We start from the raw sequence: 18,565 nt of genomic DNA, 5'->3' as shown, positions 1-18,565 counted from the left end.
AGTGTGGCTGACTCTTACCCACCCTCCAGCCCCAGTCAGCTCCTCATTTCAAGCAGATTTAGGGATGGGCATTGAACACTGACCTCACCATCACCACCCATATCTGATGAACTAGAGGGGAAGAATTTTGAGAGGCCAAATGGACTGCTACAGTTCCTGTTTCTCGTGCAGACTCTAGAAATGGAGGAATGACTAATTATAAGTGAAGTAGGTTCTTCGTGTATGATGTGCAGTACACTTGGGGTAGTCCTTACTGAGAGGTAAAACTGGCCTTTTACCTAAAGTGGGCTTTGACAATTTTATGTTTTCCTTCTTCTGGCTACGTTGAGTGGCCGCAATGACAGCATTTCCCATCACCTGCAGGAAACTGTTGGCTACTTTCCGCCGCTCTGTAACGTCCAGACCCTTCCAAATGGAACGATTGCCGAGCAGATGCTGTGAAAATTCCATGGCCCTCTGTCGAGAAAACCAGCACATTAGATAGCAAGGACTACTTTTGTGTTTTTCAGAGCATTCAAGGGGTGACGGGTTTACTCTTTCTCTTGAACAATACTTAGGAATCATGTGAAGAAAGATCCCTGGAATCAAACTCCGAATATCCACACAACAGGCTGAGTCTCAATCAGGATAGGAGCGGCGAACTGATCCTGAGCAGAACTAAAAACGATAACATGGCAAAATTGTGTGATAGACCTCCAGACAGGGGTTCAACAGATCTGTTAAAGTGACTGCCACAACTTGCATTTGTATGGCGCCTTTGTCAGGGTGGAACAGTGTCTCCGTGGTTAGCACTGCTGCGTGACAGTGCCAGGGACCAGGATTCAATTCCAGCCTCTGTATGGACTTAGCATGTTCTCCGTGCCAGTGTGAGTTTCCTCCGGGTGGTCCAGTTTCCTCCCACGGTCCAAAGATGAGCAGGCTAATTGAATGGGCCATGCTAAATTGCCCATAGTGTGCATCGGAGGTGTGTAGGTTAGGCATATTAGTCAGGGGTAAATGTGGAGTAATACGTGGGTGACTCTTCAGAGGGTCAGTGTGAACTCGTTGGGCCAAAGAGCCTGTTTCCACACTGCATGGATTATATGACATCAAAGAAGGTGCTGTACCAACAGACCATAAAAAGACACTTCAAGCTGAGGAAGACTGAATGTTTTGGCCTTGCCAACGGATTGTAAGGAAGGCTAGTGGGCACTTTCACATTGCGATATTCTTTCAATTGAAGCTGTCCTGGGAAGATGTGTCTGACACATTTGCCACTGAGTATTCTGTGTGGTAAAGGAGCGCTCACCTGCACTGTAACGTCAGCCTGAGAGCTGTGGTTGTGTATCTCCCGGTCGAAGGCTTTAGTCCAATTCATCAAGTGATAAAAAACAGAGGCTGCTTTCTGATTGTCAAAACAAAGAATTGAACACCTTAAGAAATGATGGAATGCTCACAATAGTGTATCACCAGTTTCCTTATGTCCCTTCCTGCCACCTCATCCGACCCAACATTCCAGCTCGGCACTGCCCTCTTGATCTGTCCTACCTGTCCATCTACCTTCCCACCTATCTGCTCCACCTTCCCCTCCAACCTAACACTATCACCCCCACATGCATCAACCTGTCACCCTCCCAGCAACCTTCCCTACACTCACTCTCCTATTTATCCCTCAGCCCCCTTTTACCCCTCCCGCACATTCCTGATGAAGGGCTTATACCCGAAATGTCGATTGTCCTGCACCTCAGATGCTACCTGACCTGCTGTGCTTTTCCAGCACCATGCTTTTCAACTATCGCTCTTATAGTAGATTTAAATGGTGGGGACATCTGCAAAATATTCATCAGGATGGGTCACTTTTCGCTCCTCATTTCCACTATCCCCTCCACCAAATACACCTGCAGGGGCACCTTGGTGGAAGTGGTGACATAATGGAAATGTCAGTGGGTTGGTAATTTTGAGATTAATATTCTGGAGCCATGGATTCAAGTGCCACCAAATGATGTCTAATTTCAAGCAATGATTTTGGAGTTGAAAAGCTTTCTCAGTAATGGTGGTTGTGAAGGTATCAGCAATTTATTTGTAACTTGTTATCCAGACTGACTCCAGAATCACAGCAATGACTTGAAACTGCCCTCTAAAATAGCCAAAGGAACCCCTACTCTGTTCAAGGGCAATTAAGGATGGGCAGTGAATGCTGACCTTGTCCATTATGGCGACAGCCAAGAAAAAAATGTTTTCTTTTTAAATTGGTGGGATGAGAGGAGAGGCATTAATTCTTCAGCAGAAGAGAAGTAAAGCACATTTCAATGTACCACAATGAGATGGGTTGAACAAATACAACAAGCATCTCAGACTGCATGGCATGGTGGCTCAGTGGTTCGCACTGTTGCCTCACAGCACCAGGGACCTAAGTTCAATTCTACATTCAGCCAACTGTCTGTGTGGTGTTTGCACATTCTCCCTGTGTCTGCGATGGTTGCCTCTGGGTGCTCCACTTTCCTCCCATAGTCCAACGATGTGCAGGTTAGGTGGATTGGCCATACTAATTTGCCCATAGTATTCAGGGAAGTGAAGGCTAGGTGGGTTAGCCATGGGGAATGCAGGTTTACAGGGATAGGGTAGGTGTGGGGGGTGGGGGGGGGGGGGAGATCGGATGCTCTTTGGGGTTTCGCTGTGGACTTGATGGGACAAATGGCCTGTGTCTACATTGTAGGGGATTCTATGACTAGGGCTTGAACTCTCAACTGTCAAAGCGAAACACAAATTGATCAAATTAGCATGAAAGAACAAGTGGTTTGGTAGGGAGTCTTAGAAAAGACAGGGAAGAGACCTACAACATAACTTGGGGAAGAATTCCACATGAAAACTTCCTGGAACTAAAAGTAAGACATGTATTAGAAAGAATTGTCAAAAGTTAGTGGAACAATAAAGCAAAATCAATGACCTGAAATGCTTAGCACCGTGTGGTAAAGTGCTCTCCATGTAGAGGTAGGGTATAGCACACATTTAGACACCTCTGAGGTAAGCAGTGATGTAACTGTGACCTCATGGGTCTTGTGATTGTACTCTGCTAGGAGCTTGGAAAACGTACAGCTCAGACTATGTTGCTCTGTAGCTTCACTGCCATGAGCAGGTTATTTGAAAGCATCCCAGAAAGTTGGCCTGACCTCTACAAAGAATTGAGCCAGCAATACTAAAAACACCTCACAGGAACACTACCATCTAAAAGCCCGGTCTCAGCACAGGCTCAGACTCTTCGCCTCAGCACTGACCCTGTATAACAGTTTCTTGGCATGACGTGGCAATCTCTCAATGGCCTGTGGCAATGTATCAGCCTGGTATGGCCTTCCAGTCCCAAGAAGTTGAAGGCCCGATATGATGATGCTGCTCCTTCAACAAGGGTTATGTTGTCCTTGGTTTATTTTTTTCAGAGGGGTCATAAAGTCATGGGTTCTGAGATATCTGGGTTTATCTACTTGAAGAAGCTTTTAAGTTTAAAGAAAAACACTTGTACAATGAAATGGGAGTACCCAGTTCTCCCAGCTCAGCTCTTCTCTGGTTTGTTTAGGATTTAGCAGTCTGGCTGTTCAGGAACTGCTGGTCAGATTAAGCTGGGGAAGCCAAAGAAACAACTACAGTGGAAGGAGGTTCCGTGTTAAATTTCTCTGCCATCTCTCTCTCCTGTAAGAATCTGTGTCTGATGTTACCTTTTTGCCAAGAGCAATTGTTACAAACAGTTGGACTAGCATCATTAAGTGGGGTTAGCGTATCGGTTTTTCGAATACGTTAAGTTGCTGGAACAGATGAAGTGCTGGAAGACTGCAGATAATGTGGTGCCACTATTTACAAAAGGTGGTAAGGACAAGCCAGGGAACTATAGACCAGTGAGCCTGATGTCGGTGGTGGGCAAGTTGTTGGAGGGAATCCTGAGGGAAAGGATATACATTTATTTCAAAAGGCAAGGACTGATTAGGGATAGTCAACATGGGTTTGTGCGTGGGAAATCATGTCTCACAAACTTGATTGAGTTTTTTGAAGAAGTAACAAAGAGCAGTAGACATGATCTATATGGACTTCAGTTAGGCATTCGTAAAGGTTCCCTGTGGGAGACTGGTGAGCAAGGTTACATCTCATGGAATACAGGGAGAACTAGCCATTTGGACATCGAACTGGTGCAAAGGTAGAAGACAGAGGGTGGTGGTGGAGGGTTGTTTTTTAGACTGGAGGCCTGTGGCCAGTGGAGTGCCACAAAGATCAGTGCTAGGTCCACTACTTTTTGTCATTTATGTTAATGATTTGGATGTGAGCTTAAGAGGTATAGATAATAAGTTTGCAGATGACACCAAAATTGGAGGTGTAGTGGACAGCAAAGAAGGTTACCTTAGATTACAACAGGACCTTGATCAGATGAGCCAATGGGCTGAGGAGTGGCAGATGGAGTTTAATTCAGATAAATGCGAGGTACTGCATTTTGGGAAAGCAAATCTTAGCACTTAATGGTAAGGTCCTAGGGAGTATTGCTGAGCAAAGAGTCCTTGGAGTGCTGGTTTATAGCTCCTTGAAAGTAGGGTCACAGGTAGATAGGATAGTGAAGATGGCGTTTGGTATGCTTTCCTTTATTGGTCAGAGTATTGAGTACAGGAGTTGGGAGGTCTTGTTGTATCTATACAGGACATTGATTAAGCCACTGTTGGAATATTACATGTAATTCTGGTCTCCTTCCTATCAGAAGGATGTTGTGAAACTTGAAAGGATTCAGAAAAGATTTACAAGGATGTTGCCAGGGTCGGAGGGTTTGAGCTATAGGGAGAGGTTGAATAGGCCATGGCTGTTTTCCATGGAGTGTTGGAGTCTGAGGGGTGACCTTATGGAGGCATATAAGATCATGAAGGGCATGGATAAGGTAAATAGACCAGGTCTTTTCCCTGGGGTGGAGGAGTCTGGAACCAGACAGCATAGGTTTAGGGTGAAGGGGGGAAATATATAAAAGTGACCTCAGGGGCAACCTTTTCATGCAGAGGGTGGTGCATGTGTGGAGGCGAGTACAATTGCAACCTTTAAAAGGCATCTGGATGGGTATATGAATAGGAAGGGCTTAGAGGAATATGGGCTAGGTGCTGGCAGGTGAAAGTAGATTGGGTTGGGATATCTGATCAGCATGGACGAGTTGGAGCGAAGGGTCTGTTTCTGCGCTGTACATCTCTATGGCTCTATGACTCTATAAGTTATTTGGTATTCTGTTCTCTTTTGTTTGCGTATCATTCAGTACTCTGTAAATAAATTCTGTTTTGTTAAAATCCAAGGGGTTTTGACCAGCTGCATCACTCTTGTTTAAAACAACTCGCACAGTTCAGGTCTGGGCTACCTCGTCAAATATTTTGAGGAGGTCTGGCCTGGTCCATAACACCAGTGTGGACTGGAGGCAAGGTGATGGCATGGATCGGGTTGGCATGACTGTTGTTCTGAACATTTGAACACTGGGTAACACAGTGACTCAGTGGTTAGCACTGCTGTCTCACGGTGCCAGTAAGCGGGTTCAATTCCAGTCTTGGGCGACTGTCTATGGGGAGTTTGCACATTCTCCCCATGTCTCCTTGAGTGTGCTCCGGTTTCCTCGCACAGTCCAAAGATGTTCAGGTTAGGTGAATTGGCCATGCTAAATTATCCATAGTGTTCAGGGATATGTAGGTTGGTGCATTGGTCAGGGGAAGGGACTGGTGGGTTACCTTTTGGAGGGTCGGTGTGGACTTATTGGGCCAAGTGGCCTGTTTCCACACTGTAGGGATTCTATTTTACTTCTATATTTTTCTAATTTGTTCCTATGATCTGTAATGCTTGAATTTTTGTTTCTTTATTTTCCGAATTTTCTTTCCCTAAGAACTTGTGCTGAAGAATCTGTACCTAGGTAAGTTGTACCTCAGATGGCACTATAAGTGGTAACTTTTAACCTTTTCATTGTACTCAAGTGAGCGCATGTGACAATAAAGCATGAAAATGGATCTTTGCAGGTTAACGTCTGAGGGTAAAAGATGGACTGGGATCACAAGAGTTTCTCAGTTTGCATTGTATTGAGCACAGCATTGAGCATTGTAGGAAAGATGTGAACGTACTGGAGAGAGAGCACAGGAATGATTTACAAACACACTTCCAGGAATGAGGAACTTCAGTGATGAGGATAGATTGAAGAAGTTGGGTCTGTTCCCCTTGGAGAGAAGGACGCTGTGAGGAGACCTGATAGAGGTTTCCATCGTCATGGATCAGGTAGATAGGGAGAAGCAGTTCCTGCTTGCAATAGGTAACAAGAATGAGAGAGGGCATGGATTTAAAGTGATGTGCAAGTGAAGCAAGAGTGATATGAGAAAAAAAACTTTGCCACTCAGCAGCTGGTTAGGGAATGGAATGCACCGCCTGGAGGTGGATGCAGGTTCAACTGAAGCAGTCAAAAAGACATTGGATGGCTATTTGGATCAAAATGTTGGGCAAGAGTTGTCCAGGGAAAAGCCTGGAGTTTGGCACTCAGTAATCGTGTGCGTTTGAAGAACTATTGCAGGTACAATGGGCTGAAGGGCCTGCTTCTGTACCGTAACAATCCTCTGATTCTGCGGTTTGCACTCTGCACAAAATGAGACTTCAAGATAGAAACATAGAAACTAGGAGGAGGCCATTCAGCCCTTTGAGCCTGCTCCACCATTCAATATGATCATGGCTGATCATCCAACTCAGTCCCCTCAGTCTCTCTTTGATCCCTTCAGCCCAAAGAACTTTATCTAACCCCTTCTTGAAAAAATTCAATGTTTTGGCTTCAACCACTTTCTGTGGCAGAGAATTCCACAGATTCTGAGTGAAGAAATTTCTCTCTATCTCAGTCCTAAATTGCCCAGCCCATATACTTAGACCATGACCCCTCGGTTCTAGTCTCTGCAATCACTGGTAACATCCTTCCTGTGTTTACCCTGTCTAGTCCTGTTAGAATCTTATAGGTTTCAACAGATCTCCCCTCATTCCTCTAAACACCAGTGAAAATGGACCTAACTGATCCAGCCTCTCTTCATAAATCATTACTGCTATCCCAGGAATCAGCCTGGAGGGATATAGTACCTCAAACACGGCTGTGGGAATTTCTTACCCGTGATCCAGAGTCAGACTGGCTGTCTGCAGAAATATTTACTCCTTTCTCATCTGAAAGACATTTAAAAGGATGCTCTGAAGAACAAATAGGATATTTAAACTTCCAAATCTTCAGTCATCACAGCGTTAGGCATCTCATTCCACTTGAGAGAGAGAGACGACTCAGAATCTAGCCTGAGCAACCTTCCACCAACAGGAGGAAATGAACCACTACAGCCAGTATCGAGGTTCCATCCCCACCATTGATACCATGGCCAAGAGATCCAGGCAACTGAGCAATCCAATGCTCACATCATGGAGCACATTAGAAAGGACAGTGTTAATGGGAAAGGAGTTACTTTATATGTGATAATCTACACATTTTTGTTAAATCTCTTGCTAATAAGAATTGTTTTGATCATGTTTCACACTACTGCGAACTCCATTCAGTGAACATTTGGATGTTTGTGAAATTCTATAGCTCACTATTTCAGCAAACGTGGCAACCTGCGTACTGTGACCGATTACAAATGTTGCCTCTGGTGACCAATGGCCATGGTGCCCAAGTTTCCTGTGCCTTATGCCACCCTGCAGGGTAAAGCTGAAACATAAGAGCTGTTCACTATCTGCCTTCCTGAAAACAAAACATTGAGACTTTTGCCCAGGGCAATGGTATGGGGCAGTACAATGGTTAGCACTACTGCCTCACAGCACTGGAGACCTACATTTGGTTCCAGTCTCGGGTGACTGTTGGTGTGGTGTTTGCACATTCTCTCTGTGTCTGCATGGGTTTCATTCGGGGTCTCAAAATGGACTGGATGTGCCGAATAGCTTGATTCCACACTGTATCCCTGTAACTCTGTGTATCCCATGGTTAACCTACCCAAGCATCACATCCCTGAGCAATTTAGCATGGCCAATCCACCATAACCTGTACATCTTTGGATTGTGGGAGGAAACCCACGCAGGGACGGGGTGAGTGTGCAAACTCCACAGAGACAGTTGCCTGAGGGATGGAACTGAACTCCTGGCACTGTGAGGCAGCAGTGATAATTACTGAGAAACCCAAGAGATGTCCAACTGATGGGATGTCATGATGTGTTGCTGTTTGCAAGGCGGTTTATTAACATGCGGAGGAAGTTATGATTGGCCTCATATTATAGCGGTCACTTGTTAAGTGTCATTATTGGCGAACATTCCCAGGGGCAAGTTTTAAAAGTGATTTCTATCATTCAGTCAGGCATACAGATGAATAAAGCAGAGACCTACCAGAATCCTTGACACCTAAATTCTTGTTACGGCCAACGGTAGCTGTGGTTTCCTCAGCTTGGAGTGTCGTGATTTTACTCCAAGTGGCTTTATATCTTTCAGTGTAACCTATTTCAAGATCTGATGGGAATAAGGGAAGATGATTTTAACACCACATGTGTATTTTTGTGATACTATTCTTATAAAGACAGATTACACACAATAATACAGGCACATAGCTGCTCCCCCTCTGTGATGGATTTAGGAATAATGAACCAAATTGAGATCCCACCTCTCCAACAAGTCAGATCTCCATGCCTGATCCCACCTATCCTTGAGTAAATTGGGGATCGTTATCCCCCAGTGCTGGACGTCAGGTATGAGAGATCCTCCCCAACTTAGCACTCACACGCCCACACAGACAGTGGTCCGAGGGTGGAATTAAACCCAGTTCCCTGGCACCATGAGGCAGCAGTGCTAACCACTGAACAACTGTGTCACCCCAGCAGTCAATTCAATACTCTTGTGTATTATGCTGACAGTTGTCACTCCAAAAAGCAAGACTGATGATGATGTTCATTCTAAGGATTCTAGCATCTAGTATATTTATTTGGTGCCTTTATCAAGCCTGGATCCTCTATCATTGTTTATGATGTGGAAGTGCTGGTGTTGGGCTGGGGTGGACAAAGTTAAAAATCACACAGCTCCAGGTCATGGTTGAGCAGGTTCATTTGTTAGACTATAACTATTCACCTGTTAGACTAACCTGGTGTTGTGTGACTTTTGGACAGTGTTAATGGGAAAGGAGTTGATCGTACGACTCAACACATTTTTGTTAAATCTCTTGCTGATAGGAATTACTTTATTCATGTTTCACACTACTGCGAACTTCATTGAGTGGACATTTGGATGTTTGTGAAATCCTATAGCTCACTATTTCAACAAAGATGTCAACCAAATACAAATGTTGCCTCTGGTGACCAATAGCCATGGTGCCGTAGTTTCCCGTGCCTTATGCCACCCTGCAGGATAAAGCTGAAAAGAAAGAGTTGTTCACTATCTGCCCTTATTTAAAACAAAATTTTGGCACTTTTGCCCAGGGCACTGGTATGGGGCAGCACACTACTGCCTCACAGCACTGGAGACTCACATTAGATTCTAGCCTTGGGCGACTGTTGGTGTGGAGTTTGCACATTCTCCCTGTGTCTGCGTGGGTTTCTTCCAGGGTCTCACAATGGACTGGATGGGCCAAATGACTGGATTCCACACTCTGGGAATTCTATGATCCTGTTTACACCAACCCTGTAACTTTGCATTTCCCATGGCTCACCTACCAACCTGCACATCCCATGGCACTATGGGCAATTTAGCATGGCCAATCCACTGTAACCTGAACATCTTTGGATTGTGGGAGGAAACTCACACAGGGATGGGGAGAATGTGCAAACTCCACATCAACAGTTGCCTGAGGGTGGAATTGAACTCGAGTCCCTGGTACTGTGAGGAAACAGTACTAATCACTGAGACACCCAAGAGATATCCGATTGATGGGATGTCATGATGTGTTGCTGTTTGCAAGGTGTTTTACTGACATGTGAAGGAAGTTATGGTTGTCCACATATTACAGCGATCCCTTGTTAACTGTCATTGTTTGCAAACAGTCCCCGAAGTAAGCTTTAAAAGTGATTTCTGTCATTCACTCAGGCATGCAGGTGAATAAAGCAGAGACCTACCAGAGTCCTTGTCACCTATATCTGTGTAACCGTCAATGGTCGCTGTGGTTTCCTCAGCTTGTGATGTCGTGATTTTACTCCCAGTGGTTTTGTACCTTTCAGTGAAACCTATTTCACGATCTAATGGGAATAAGGGAAGAATATTTTGTATCTTTGTGATGTGATGCTTATAATACACAAATTACACACAAAAACACAGACACATAGCTGCTCCCCCTCTGTAATGGATTTTGGAATAATGAGCCAATTTGAGATCCCACCACTCCAGCACGTAGGATTTCCGAATCTGATCCCACCTATCCTTGATAGTTATCCCCAGTGCCAGACGTCAGTTATGATTGTTCCCATCCCACTTAGCACTCCCTCACCCACACACCCTTCAACCTTAAAAATGTGCCCCCTCGTCTTGAAATCTTGGGAAAAGACAATAACCATCAACCTTATCTTTCTATGAGGTTGCCTCTCAATCTCCTACAATCCAGTGAAAAAAGTCCCAAATATCCAGCCACTCTTTATCACTCAAACCTACCATACCTGGCAACGTCCTGGTAAATGTCTTCCAAACCTGATTAAATATCCTACTCAGTGCTAGGAACTACGAGAGAACCTTGCCTTTCGGGGGGGCAACACTAGCCCACTTCAAGTACTAATGGAATATCCCAGATTAGACTCAAGGTGAAACAAATCCTGTCTCTAAACCTTCGATGATGTGGCAAGGTTGCCCAACTTTCAACTGTGGTCCATCAGAATAGCAGTGTGAGGCTACTGCGGATATTTGCTCTGCTAAAGCAACACTTTGACCTTGTTAACTCAGTATATATCACCTCCATTTACTGCAAACAAAGAGTTCCAAAGAAGCTTACAGCACAAAAAGAGACCATTCGGCCCATCTTGTCTGTATAGTGGTGATGGCGCAGAGACCTGTTTCCTTGCTCTTTCTATGGTGGAGGTGATGGCACTACCTGCCCTTCAGATTGAGAACAGAAGATTATCTGATAATTAGCATGGACTCACCATCTGTAACGTTGAGGTCGATGATGACATGCTCGTTGTTGGAAGGCTCAGTATACTCTAAGCGGCAGCAATACTTGCCACTATCTCCCAAGCTCAAATTGTGTATGGTTAAGGACACCTTGCCTTTCTCTAGGTCACCAGTGAACTGGTATTTCGAATTCAGAGAGGTGGTGTGATTTCCTTTCATTAAAATCAACTGGGAGTTACAATAAGAAAGGGGACAGCTCTTCCGGTCACAGCATATTGCTGATGTATGATTAAAACCAATGAAATTCAGGGTGATGGAGGATCTCGCTTTCTTGAAGAAGTGGAAACTCCCTGTAAAGAGAATGAAAATTATGGTCTTGCACTGTGGAAGAGAGTGTATTATCAACACTGAGCAGCGACAATCAAACCAAATGGCTTTTAAGATCACAGTCTGCAGATTTAGCCAAAACAAATACTGTGATGTCAAACAATCCCTTGTGCTATCATGCAGTCTGGCAAAAAGGAACAAGGCAAGGCCATTGCTGGCTATAGCCAGTTATGGTGTTCAGTGATAACTTGAGAAGAGGGGGGAAAAAAGAACACGGTAAAACTGATGAATAAGGCACACTGGTCTCAATTCATCTTCAAAATGATGAGGAGGCGATACCCTAGTGGTATTATCATTGGACTGTTAATCCAGAGGCCCAAATAATTTTCCAGGTAATTTTCTGGTTTGAATCCCACCATGACAAATAGTGGAATTTGAATTTTTTAAAATCCTTTCACAGGATGAGGGCATCATTGGCCAGAGGGCAGTAAAGAGTCAACCACATCGCTGTGGGTCTGGAGTCACATTTAGGCCAGACCAGGTGAGGATAGCAGTTTCCTTCCCTAAAGGACATTAGTGACCCAGCTGGGTGTTTCCTGACAATTCACAATTGATACATGGTCATCATTAGAGTCTTAATTCGAGATAGTCATCAAATTCAAATTCCACCATCTGCCCTGATGGGATTCAAACCTGTGTGCACAGAACATTATCTGGGTCTATAGATTAACTGTCCAGTGATAATATCGTTAGGGCATTGCTTCCCAAATAAAACAGATTTCAAAATTAAAGGTCTAATGATGACTGTGAATCCATTACCAATTATTGGGAAATACCCATCTGGGTCACGAATGTCCTTTAGTGAATGAAATCTGCCGTCCTTACCTGGTCTGGCCGAGACCCACAGCAACATATAATTGGTTCTTAACTGCCCTCTGGGTAATTAGGGATGGGTAATAAATGCTGGTCTAGCCATGAATGAAATTTTGAAAAATCATATCCAAATCAAACTGGGGCTTCTAATCTCTGTTTTTCACCTCTGGTTTAGCTGATCTTCAGATTAATATGGTCATTGCTTTGTATTTATTAATACCGTTGGTTAGCAACAAATTTAATCAGTATCCGACTCAAAATTAACAACTGATCTGACATTGGACAAGAGAGTTCTCGATGTCTCCCACTCTGTGTTGGAGTGAAAGTGGTTCAATGTTGCACTCTTGGTTCGAGCGCTACATTTTAGATTACATCCAATGATCCTAGAATTCCTGGCCCATCAGTGCCTTCATCCCCTGCCTGTTCTTAACTCCACTCATATAGATCCTCTGAGCCAAGCTTGTTCTTTCCTATTGGAGCATAGAACAGTACAGCACAGTACAGGCCCTTCACCCCTCAATATTGTGCCAACCTTTTACCGTACTCTAAGAACAAACTAACCTACATACCTTATATTTTACTATCATTCATGTGCCTATTCAACGGTCCCTTAAATATCCCGATGTATCTGACTCTACTACCACTGCTGGCAGTGAATTCCATGCACTCACCACTCTTTGTGTAAAAAAAACTACCTCTGCCATCTCCCCGAAACCGTCCTCCAATCACCTTAAAATTATGCCCCTTCATGTTAGCCACTTCTGCCCTGGGAAAAAGGGCTATCCAATCTTTCTATGCCTCTCATCATCTTGTACACCTCGATCAAGTCACATCTCATCCTTCTTCACTCCAAAGCTCTAGATCCCTTAATCGTTTTTCCTAAATTATGCCCTCCAGTCCAGGCAGCATCCCAGTATATCTCCTCTGCATTCTTGCTGAAGCTTCAAAATCCTTACTATAATGAAGCAACCAGAACTGAATACAGTATTCCACGTGTGGTCCAGCCAAAGCTTTATAGAGTTGCAACATAGCCTTGCAGCTATTAAACTCAATCCCCCGTTATTGAAAACTAACAGATCATATGCCTTCTTAACAACCTGATCAACTTGGGTGGCAACTTTGAGAGATCTATGAATGTGCACCCCAAGTTCCCTCTGTTCCTCCACAGTGCCAAGAATCCTACCTTTAACCCTGTAATCTGCACTCAAATTCAAGCTTCCGAAATGAATCACTTCACACTTTTCCAGGTTGAACTCCATCAGCCATGTCTCAGCCCAGCTCAGTATCCTGTCAATGACCTGTTGCAAACTACAACAGCCCTCCACACTATTCACAACTCCACCAACCTTCAAGCCATTGGCAAGCTTGCTAACCCAACCTTACATTTCCTCATTATCGTAATTTATAAAAAATCACAAAGAGTAGAGGTCCCAGACCGATCCCTGAAGAAGACCACTGGTCACCGAGCTCCAGGAGGAATACTTTCCATCCACTACCACCACCTTCTGTCTTCTATGGACCAGCCAATCCTGTATTCAGACAGCCAAACTTCCTTGTATCCCATGCTTCCTTACTTTCTGAATGAGTCGGCCATAGGGAACCTTATCAAATGCTTTGCTAACATCCATATACACCGCATCCACTGCTCTACCTTCATCAATCTGTTTTGTCACATTCACAAAAATTCAATAAGGCTTGTGAGGTATGACCTGCCACTCACAGAGCCATGCTGACTGTCTCTAATCAAACTATGATTTTCCAAATAATAATCAATCCTGTCTCTCAGAATCCTCTCCAATAATTTGCCTACCTCAGATGGAAGACTGACTGATATGTAATTCTCAGGTTTATCCCTATTCTATTTCTTGAACAGGGGAATAACATTTGCTATCCTGAAATGACTTGGTATTACTTCAGTTGTCAGTGAGGACGCAAAGCTCATCACCAAAGGCGCAGTAATCTCTTCCCTCACTTCCCGTAGTAACCATGGGTATAAAGGTATCAATTGTTCTTATTCCAAATTCTCTTTAAACATAATCTCTGCAATATGGAAGCAAGACATTTAGCCCATTGAGTTGATACTGACCTTCCAAACAGCATTCCACCCTATCCTTGTAACCCCACAATTCCCATGGCTGACCCACCTAGCCTGCACATCCCTGGACACTATCGGCGATTTACCATGGCCAATCCACTGAAACCGCACATTCTTGAACAATTTTCCATGGCTACCCCACCTCATCAGCACATCCCTGGACACAATGGGTAATTTAGCATAACCAATCCACCCCAACCTGCACATCTTTGGACTGTGGGATAAAAATGGAGTATCCGGAGGAAACTCACAGACACAGGGAGAATGTTCAAACTCCATATAGACAGTCACCTGAGGGTGGAATGAACCCAGGTCGCTGGTGCTGTGAGACAGCAATGCTGACCATTGGTCACTGTGCCACACTTATCTTACATTAGCAAAGCCAGCCCAACACCTTCCATTCCTGCCTGTCCTTTCAAAGAAATCGCAGAATCCTGAATGTTTATGTCTTGACTTGACCGCCTTGCAACTATGTCGATGACAACTATAACATCATATGTATTAACCCCTATTTGTATCGCTAATTCATTTACTGTCCCTGATCTCAGACCAAACTTGAATTACCTCATCTGATTGGTGTGACTGCCTCCTGAAAAAAAAAGCGTCATTTGGAGGCTGACTGAAGATGTGACTTAGTATGGTGACGAAACGTCTGAAAATGAACCTTCCAGCTCAGCGAGCAAACCTACATACAGAACCCTAACCTGAGCTACAAATCTTCTCAAAACTCGCTGGATCAAAATGTCCGAGTAATGTTCCTCCTCCCTGATATTGGAAAAATTCTGTAGCTCAGACTCGAGTTCCTCAATTCAGTTCCTTGAGCTGCAAACATTCAATACGAATGTGTTCTTCTGGATCACTTTGGTGTCCAGTAGTTCTTACATACTGCTGCAGCAACACATCACCCATCACTATAATTTAATTTCTCTAGCTCTCTGCTGTTTATACTTTATTGTAATTTGCTCACAACAAAGTCAAGAATATATGAAACAGCTCTTTTTTTCAAACATAGAGAGCAAAAAAAATGACTTAAATGAAAGATCTTACTGTAAAGATCATAAATGCCAATCTTACTCACCAGCCAGCTTCTTTCCCTGCACTTGCATCACACTGAGGTTCATCATTTCACCACTGGCCTTACTCCAGGTAACCTCTGTGTCTTCTATCTTCTGCTCACCTCCCATTCTTTACTTTTTGCAATTAATCTGAATTGAAGCACCTTTTCCCCCCCCTACACAAATTTCCCCTTTGAACTAAATATCCAGATATACTTTGTAGAGATTGTAACAAGGTCAGTCAGGTGGTCCTCATAGAATCTGAATTCCCTGATTAGGGCTGTTAACCTGATCCAATCAGGGAGCCCAGGCTGACAGATAGGAACAGGAATGTCATGACTTGGTGTTGGGATACTGGTCGTTGTGCAGTTATTTCAATCTCTGAACAGATTGGCAGTAAAAATAGTTTTTATTTTAATTTTGAGCTGAGGGTCCTCTTGTGTCACAGTGGTTGTGTTCCTACTCCTGCAAAGGGAGGCCTGGGTTCAAGTCTTGACTGCTCCAGATGTGTGTAATAACATCTCTGAACAGGCTTTTTAGAAAAATATATCAATTGTTGTAAAAATTAAAGCTCTACTTCTACACGTCTTATTTAACCATGTTGGATGGAAGTGAAAACAAAACAAATAAATCAGGAGATGAAGCAGTCCTCTTATGATACAGAAGTAGAGTCTCTATCTCTGAACTGAGAGACTGGGGTTCAAGTGCCACCTGCTCCAGAGCTGCAAAAACATCTCTGAACAGGTTGATTAGAAAAATAGGTTAAATTAAAAAGAAAGATGAATGGGGTCCTCTTGTGGAACAGTGGTAGTATCCCTAGCAATGAGCCTGAAGGTTCAATAAATAAACAGGAGTGTCAGACATCCTGTTTCACTCTGAGAGTGGGCTCTGATGGAGCTGAGTCAGTGTCAAGGATTCTCTACATTTAAATCAAGGGTGACTCAGTGATGGGGAATACCAGTCTCTGTGGAGTTATTTCATTCTCACTTGGTCTCTTTTTCACTCAGGTAACTGACTGTGCACCTTTACAGCTGAAGTCTGAATTCTACCCATTTGTGCATAGAAAGGCTTGTCTATTGTGAACCTTTTCTGCTTAGTTTCTATATCTGTTCGTGACATCACTATGATTCATGAAGTAGGAAGCTCAAAGACCTCTTGGGCCTTGACTTTCCAGATTTACATCATTTCAGTAGTACCTTGTTCTGTCCTAATTGACCATGCCTTCACCAATTCACTCGACCTAACAAAGTGCCTTTGCAATTTCACACTACCATCTTTGTTTTTACAATACAGCCCATCTTTTCTGATCTTCAAATTTGTGTATTTGCCTTTTATACCATTATAGAGGATTTTAGAGTCATAGAGTCCAACAGCACAGAAACAGACGCTTCAGTCCAACGGGTCCATGCCGACCATAATTCCAAACTAAACTAGTCCCACCTGCCTGCTCCTGGCCCATATGCCTCCAAACCTTTCCTGTTCATACACTTATCTAAATGCTTTTTAAGCCCACATCCACCACTTCCTCAGGAAGTTTATTCCACAGACAAACCGCTCATCTGCTTGCCCCTCATGTCTTTTTTAAAATCTTTCTCCTCTCACCTTAAAAGTGTACCCCATCGTCTTGAAATCCCCCATCTTAGGGAAAAGACAACTACCACTAACTCTATCTATACCCCCTCATTATTTTATTAACCTCTGTCAGGTCACTTCTCAACCTCCTATGCTCTAGTGAAAAAAGTCCCAGCCTATTTTTATAACTCAAACCATACCAGGCAACATCCTGGTAAATCTCTTCTGTATCCTCTCCAGCTTTGCTTTTGCTTCTATAACTGGGCGACCAGAACTGGACATCGTCCTCCAAAAGAGGCCTCAGCAAAGTCCTGTACAACCTCAACATGACATAGCAAATCCTAAACCCAAAGGTGAAGGCAATGTAAGCAAGCATGCCACATGTATTTTTAACCACCACACTTCAAAGAATTATGTACCTGCACTCCTAAGTCTCTCTATTTTACAACACTACCCAAGGCTCTACCATTAATTGTGTAAGCCCTACCCTTCAACACAGTGATTACTTGAGGCTCCAACACAGACTTTCACAGGATGTAAGCAGTGTTGCTCTGCTGATATGATTCCACGCCCAATGACCATATTCTCTGTCTCCTTCCACCGTTTATTGCAAACTTCCACCACATCGATACATTGTGATTGCAAGCATAAAATAACTGATACAGTCGCATCCATTAGCACTGTTTCCACTGCGTAAAAGGAGTGGGCACTATGGACAAAAGGATTCCAAACTAAAAGAGCAAAAAGCTAAGACTAAAAGTATCATGACTTACTATATCCATCAGTGCTTTCATTCCAGATAATCCAAAACAGCAATGCTAGGAAACAAAAAATATATATTTCCTAATTATATGGGAACAGTTTTTGGAGAATACATTAATAAGGGAGTGCATCAGGAAATGAGATTTCTTGTGGTGCACTGAGTTGTTTAGTTTACGTGGGCTTTGTGATTTTTTTTCCTTTTACACAGCAGGTGGAATAATTTAATCAAACAACAACAACTGCAACTTGCATTCACGTGGCAGCTTTGACAGCCCCCAAACTATATCATGGGTGCAGGCACAGAAAGAGATATCAGGATGGATGAGATTTAAGGAGATTTGGAAAATGAGAAGAGAAAGGTAGAGAGACAAAGATGGAAGCATTCCACAAAAAGTCAAACGTTTTGCTGTGCGTCTGCCGTCACAGCAGGTTTCATTCCTGAAAGGACACTTGTGATCCAAAGAGTTATTGGTTTAACCAAAGTCACAATTAGTTGGACTTACTTTCAATAGACCCTTGAAGGTGGAGTTGCAGGTAGACAAGGTGGTGGAGAAGGCATTTGGCACGTTCACCTTCATTGGTCAGTGCACTGAGTATAGGAATTGGGATGTCATGTTGCAGCTGTACAGGACATTGGTGAGGCCACTTTTAAAATGCAGCGTACACTTCTGGTCTCTCTGCTATAACAATCATGTTGTGAAACTTGAAAGGGGGTAGAAAAAGATTTACAAAGATGCTGCCCTGGGTTGGAGGGTTTGAGCTGTAGGGAGTGGCTGAATAGGCTGGGGCTTTTTTCCCTGGATCGTCAGAGGGTAAGAGGTCACCTTAC

General features: G+C 43.6%; 1 protein-coding gene across 1 annotated transcript in view; it reads right to left on the bottom strand.

Annotated features, from left to right (window-relative positions):
- Positions 1 to 18,565, bottom strand: part of LOC122546659 (adhesion G protein-coupled receptor E3-like) — a 61,111-nt gene that overhangs the window by 33,513 nt on the left and 9,033 nt on the right. The window contains exons 3-9 of the mRNA XM_087983467.1: positions 17,748 to 17,792; positions 11,085 to 11,402; positions 10,071 to 10,190; positions 8,359 to 8,478; positions 7,109 to 7,161; positions 1,289 to 1,384; positions 279 to 456 (exon numbers count right to left, since the gene is read on the bottom strand). Of these exons, the coding sequence (XP_087839593.1) occupies positions 279 to 456; positions 1,289 to 1,384; positions 7,109 to 7,161; positions 8,359 to 8,478; positions 10,071 to 10,190; positions 11,085 to 11,402; positions 17,748 to 17,792 (930 nt within the window). The remainder of the gene's footprint in view (positions 1 to 278; positions 457 to 1,288; positions 1,385 to 7,108; positions 7,162 to 8,358; positions 8,479 to 10,070; positions 10,191 to 11,084; positions 11,403 to 17,747; positions 17,793 to 18,565) is intronic.

This window comes from Chiloscyllium plagiosum, unplaced genomic scaffold (assembly GCF_037043375.1).
Source record: "Chiloscyllium plagiosum isolate Xiang-an unplaced genomic scaffold, Cpla_swu_hap1 HiC_scaffold_45, whole genome shotgun sequence".
NCBI lineage: Eukaryota > Metazoa > Chordata > Chondrichthyes > Orectolobiformes > Hemiscylliidae > Chiloscyllium > Chiloscyllium plagiosum.
The sequence above is the reverse complement of the archived record's forward strand: the minus strand, read 5'-3'. Positions and strand labels throughout refer to the sequence as shown.